We start from the raw sequence: 5,045 nt of genomic DNA on the forward strand, positions 1-5,045 counted from the left end.
AAAAAAAAAAAGAAAACAACTCATTATAATAATATATCAATGTCACAAATCATCCTTCAACTATTTTCATTTACCTTCATCCAAACTTTAGTCTAAATTAATATAATTAGTTAAATAGAAATATTAATTCGTTGAAATATTCACATATGAAATTTATATTTCAAATGTATATTGTCTTTCAAAATTCAAAAGCAAAAAATTAACCCTTAATAATATTTAATATATATATTTTGGAGTAATTAGTATATTTACTACGTACAAATTCGTCGTTATTTCATATCGATTTTATTAAAAAGTTTATTTAAACAATAATTATTTTAATTTTGTTAAAAAAAAAAATTCTAATAATAATATTTTTAATTAAAGATTTGAATTTGTGTATAACAGATTTTTAACGGATAAAAATATATATAATTTATAATATAGAGGCTGAGGTCAGGCGGTGATGCTTCCGAAAGCCTCCTGCTATGTCATTTATATTTATATTTAATATATCACTTAGAGATGTATGGGAGAAGACGGATAAGCCATCCCTATCTCGTCACCATCCCTATCTCGTCACCTATTTCATTTTCTAACCCCATAAAATTTGGATCCGATTTCCCAGGATGATTTGTACCGTTAACGTCCTTTAAAAAATATAGTTATTAATTTTTTTAAAAAAAATTAAAAGTTCATTTTTAAATTTTTAATATTTAATATGTTAAAAATATATTTATATTAAACAAGATAGAAACAAGAATCTCAATCTCGGGTCATTTCTTAGACGTTTTACGTCTAGAAGAAAGAGAGTAGAAATAAGCACTATACGTTGGCTACAAAATCAATGCAAGTAAAGTTAATTCGTGGCGTATGGGTTCGAAGGACATCGACATCGAAATAGTAGATAAAAGTCGTGGTTGTGATTTTTATATTTATGTCTAATAGCTTCTTAAACTTCAAACATTATCTAATATTATCCAACTTTGAACAGGTAGTTCATAAAAAATAATCCATCTATTAATTAAAATAATTAAAATTAAATTTGATGTCTAATAGAACATAAAAAATTTAATTTAATTTGCAAAAAAAAAATCCATGGAATGGGCTAACTTGAGCAGGTGAGGGATGGCACAAGGGCTAACCAAAAACTTTTTATATATATTTTTAAAATTAAAGTGAGAAATGCCTTAAAAGGAAAATTAAAAAGATTAAATAATTTTTAAGTATCCCGTCTTAAAAATACAATAAGATTCAGAAATACAAACAGAAATACAGATTTTGAGTTATTTAAGCACTGTTTTTGTTGCTACGCTCCTTCATCTTCACAATCATGACACTGCAAGGTGCTTGATGTGCGCAATAGTCACTCACACTTCCCATCAAAGCACTGCATTACTATGAACTCCCATTACAATTTTGGACTAAAAAATTTATTTATGCAAGAAATGCTAGTTCATTGTTTTAAAGATGATCATAGATTTATTAAAGAATACTCTTATGCTCAAAGTAGAACATATCACACGATTGTGGAGAGTCGTGTTCAACTAACAGCCACACCCTTCAAATATGATACCCATTATCGTAGCGAAATACCACGACCAAAAGAAATATGATACCCAATTGTTGTAGAGGAATGCAACAACCAAAATGTTATGATACTCAACTGTTATGGAGAAAGTGGGAGCAAGATCCATCGCGCTCACACACACACAGACAAACAGAAATTAAATAAAGAGATACCAAAATTTAAGTGGTTCGGGAGAAAGTACCGTTTAATAGCTCCATGGCCACGGCTTCCTACTACAAGCACTGAAGCCCGGTGCTTATTAGCCGCCTCGCACAGTACATACCTTGCATCTCCTTCTTCAACCTCGAATTCACCATCAAAAACCTGCAATTCAACTCCATTGCTATTGCTCTCTGTTCTTTACAGATTCTTAAATCGATCTACAGGATTTCTACTTTCTCGATTTACGATTTACAATTGGATCGCATTTGAGAATCATCGCAAGTTCGTATCCATTTAATCCGAGATTCAAAGAATGAGATAAGGTAAATCGAGAAATCTAAACTCCACTGTTACCGATTTCGCAGCGCAAATTTCTCTGGCAAGTTCGATAGTTCTCGCAGCTTTTCTCTTCAAATCATCATCCAGAGCTTGGTAGGTTTCAACCGATCCTGCAATTCCTGATTGTAGACTCTGAGTTCATTAGTCGTCTCTTTAAAAACTCGATTATAGATTTGGAACCATTTCTGTTTGATAGTAAATAGCAGAGAGAAGGAGGATCGATCTTACTTCCTGGTCCGGAGACGCCGACGAAGACGTCGGGAGATGGTTTGACATGAACAACGACGAGCTTAAACGGTTGTAATCGTCCTGTTCGAGAAAAAATTTTGTCCAATGTCCACTCCAGAGCGGCAACTGCGTGTTCGCTGTCGTCGATTCCGATCACCATCACTGGCTTCGCTGCCTCTACCGCCATCGCCGCCAGACGATTCCAGAACGCCGCCTGTTTTTGGGATTGGTGAACTGATTTAAAACAGGGGAGGAGAAGGAGAACGCGGCGTTTTTATTGTTTGAAGGAAGAGTTTGTCCACGTGGCAGCCGCGTCAGCAAGTTCGGCCATAAATGCAATGGACTCTTACATGTCACTGAGATACTTCGACACCTTTGTACACGTGGCAGCCACAGAATTTCCTATTTTTCGTTTCTATTTTTTTTAGAAATAGAAATATTTTCATAATTGATTTGTAAAACAACAATATCAAATTTATTGTTTATTATTTTTGTTATCTAGCAATAATAAATATTTAAAGATAAATATAAAACAAAAATTTGAATTAGTTTTATTTCAAATAAAATTACAATAAATTATTAACCACACACTTTTCTATTTTATCTAATAATAAATAATAAATAAGAAATACAAGACTTACACCATAATTCAACTTAAAATATTCTTAATTTATATATAATTTATTATAATTTATGACGTGCTTGATCCTGCGTCACTAATTTCTGGAAACTGTATTTGAAGGACTTTATAAGCCAATCGATTATACTTCAGATCCCAACCCATTAACATATCTTGTCCAGATGCATAAGGTTTGTTTTTTACGTCCCATTCGATATGGTAACGAGGCGTCCCGAGCCACCTGATGGTTGTTTGCATGACTTCGTTCGTGTTCTCGTCGAACAGAGTGATTTTTGCTTCATTTCCGATCTGTTTCTTTAGATCCCTAACTTTACTCCGAGGCCACCACCTGAATAAATTTGTGTTGATGTCGGTATCTACGTCATCCTCTCTAAGTTGCAAGAGTCCATTCATATCTGCTTGTTCCAATTTCTTTATCATCGTCCATCTCTCTGTCATTGTTTTTACTTTACCTTTTCTCCTATGGTAAATCCAATATTTATAGAACAAATAATTACTACGTTTAATTTTATTGCATGATATATATTTTTCATTCCATTAATGTGATTTACTGTATATAACATGCCCCAAACAAACCATTTAATGGAAATTTTTGTGAAAATTAAATAATATATTTATATTATTTATTTAAACCTCATTCAAATATCACAAAAACGATCGTGTATTCAACCTATTTAAATTTTATTTATACTTATATTTAATATATCTTATCTACATTTAAAGATGTCCACAGGGCGGAGCAGAGATGGACAAGTCTTCCTATCCCCATCTCGCCACCTATTTCATTTTCCTTTTTAAAAAATGACAAATATTGAATTTCATCTTTCGACGTAGTAGGCACTTTGTCTAAAACGATCGTTCCTTAGCACAGTAGCCTCACAACCTAAGCACTTGACTCGATAGTAGTTCGATCTAGATTGCAAGATGTGTGCATATTCTGATCCTGTGATACATGTCCTTACCCACGCGCCAAGCCCAACCCGTGTCCCTTACGAGCATCAACTTCATGGTTCGTCTCGACTCGATACAGTAGCGGCTCAAACGACTTTGGGAGATTTTTGTAATATATTTAAAAGATAAAAGATATGCATGACACATGCTTATTGCTTCTTGTTTGGTTGAATGAATGGATGGTTCTCCCATTGCCATCTCAAGAAGAGAAAAATAAAGTTGAAAACTCACACGCATGCATCCCACCCAATATAGAACATCATAATGTTGACATACATATCTTTCTTGATAAATTCAATCGTTTACCATTTTTATTATTTATTAATATTAGGTTTTAATTATTTATTAATTTAAGTTTTTGAATATTTCGTTTTGAATAAATGAAACGTGAGATTCACAACTTTTTATATATATATATATATATATATAAAAGTAGGAGTACACGGATTGAGTTGAATTGGATTAGGTTAACTGTGTTAGTGACTTGAGTGAGTTCACAGTTCAACTAAACCCAACCTTTTATTTTCAGATTATTTTTAAAAAAAACTTACTTAAATATTATTAATATACATAATAATTTTGATATTAGGGTAGGGTGAAGTTCAGGGGTAACCTATTTTTAAATGGGTTAGGTTGACCCAACAAAAAAACGTCAACCTCCGGACATCAATTTTTTATTTTTAAAAGTCATTTATGATTTATTTTAATACTCTAAATTTAAGATTTTTAATTTTGAATATTTTTAAATTCTTTGTGTCGGTTAGCCGGCGGTATTGCTTGCCTCCGACGAAAGTCTCGTGATAAACACGGGGCTTTCTTTTACGGTTTCTTTTCCGTGTAAAACGGATATGAATATTTATTTAAAAGGAATTTGTTTGGACGCCAGCTGTCTGGCTCTGGTCTTCTGTAGGATAGCCGTATTTAAATATTTTAAACCAAAAATAAAAAATAAAAAAAAATGAAGACATTATTTCGGGAAAAAAAAAAAAAAAAACAACTCATTATAATAATATATCAATGTCACAAATCATCCTTCAACTATTTTCATTTACCTTCATCCAAACTTTAGTCTAAATTAATATAATTAGTTAAATAGAAATATTAATTCGTTGAAATATTCACATATGAAATTTATATTTCAAATGTATATTGTCTTTCAAAATTCAAAAGCAAAAA

At 31.8% G+C, this 5,045-nt stretch overlaps 1 protein-coding gene across 1 annotated transcript; it reads right to left on the minus strand.

The window, feature by feature from the left end:
- Positions 1-1,213: 1,213 nt before the first annotated feature.
- LOC111807529 (universal stress protein Slr1101-like) lies at positions 1,214-2,509 on the minus strand. The gene is made up of 4 exons (XM_023693282.1): positions 2,279-2,509; positions 2,066-2,169; positions 1,752-1,873; positions 1,214-1,369 (listed from the first exon to the last, which is right to left on the minus strand). Exons 1-4 carry the CDS (start codon positions 2,463-2,465, stop codon positions 1,270-1,272), a joined length of 513 nt encoding a protein of 170 aa, XP_023549050.1. The 5' UTR covers positions 2,466-2,509; the 3' UTR covers positions 1,214-1,269.
- Positions 2,510-5,045: the final 2,536 nt, after the last annotated feature.

The sequence above is a fragment of the Cucurbita pepo genome, chromosome LG12, assembly GCF_002806865.2.
Source record: "Cucurbita pepo subsp. pepo cultivar mu-cu-16 chromosome LG12, ASM280686v2, whole genome shotgun sequence".
Lineage (NCBI taxonomy): Eukaryota > Viridiplantae > Streptophyta > Magnoliopsida > Cucurbitales > Cucurbitaceae > Cucurbita > Cucurbita pepo.

What these genes read in the sequence shown, in the direction of transcription:
- LOC111807529 (XM_023693282.1), bottom strand. Translation starts at nt 2,465, where the DNA reads ATGGCGGTAGAGGCAGCGAAGCCAGTGATGGTGATCGGAATCGACGAC. An exon ending in AAATTTGCGCTGCGAAATCG is followed by an intron (nt 1,874 to 2,065) that starts GTAACAGTGGAG and finishes GTTGAATTGCAG; the next exon opens with GTTTTTGATGGTGAATTCGA. An exon ending in GGCCATGGAGCTATTAAACG is followed by an intron (nt 1,370 to 1,751) that starts GTACTTTCTCCC and finishes ATAGTAATGCAG; the next exon opens with TGCTTTGATGGGAAGTGTGA.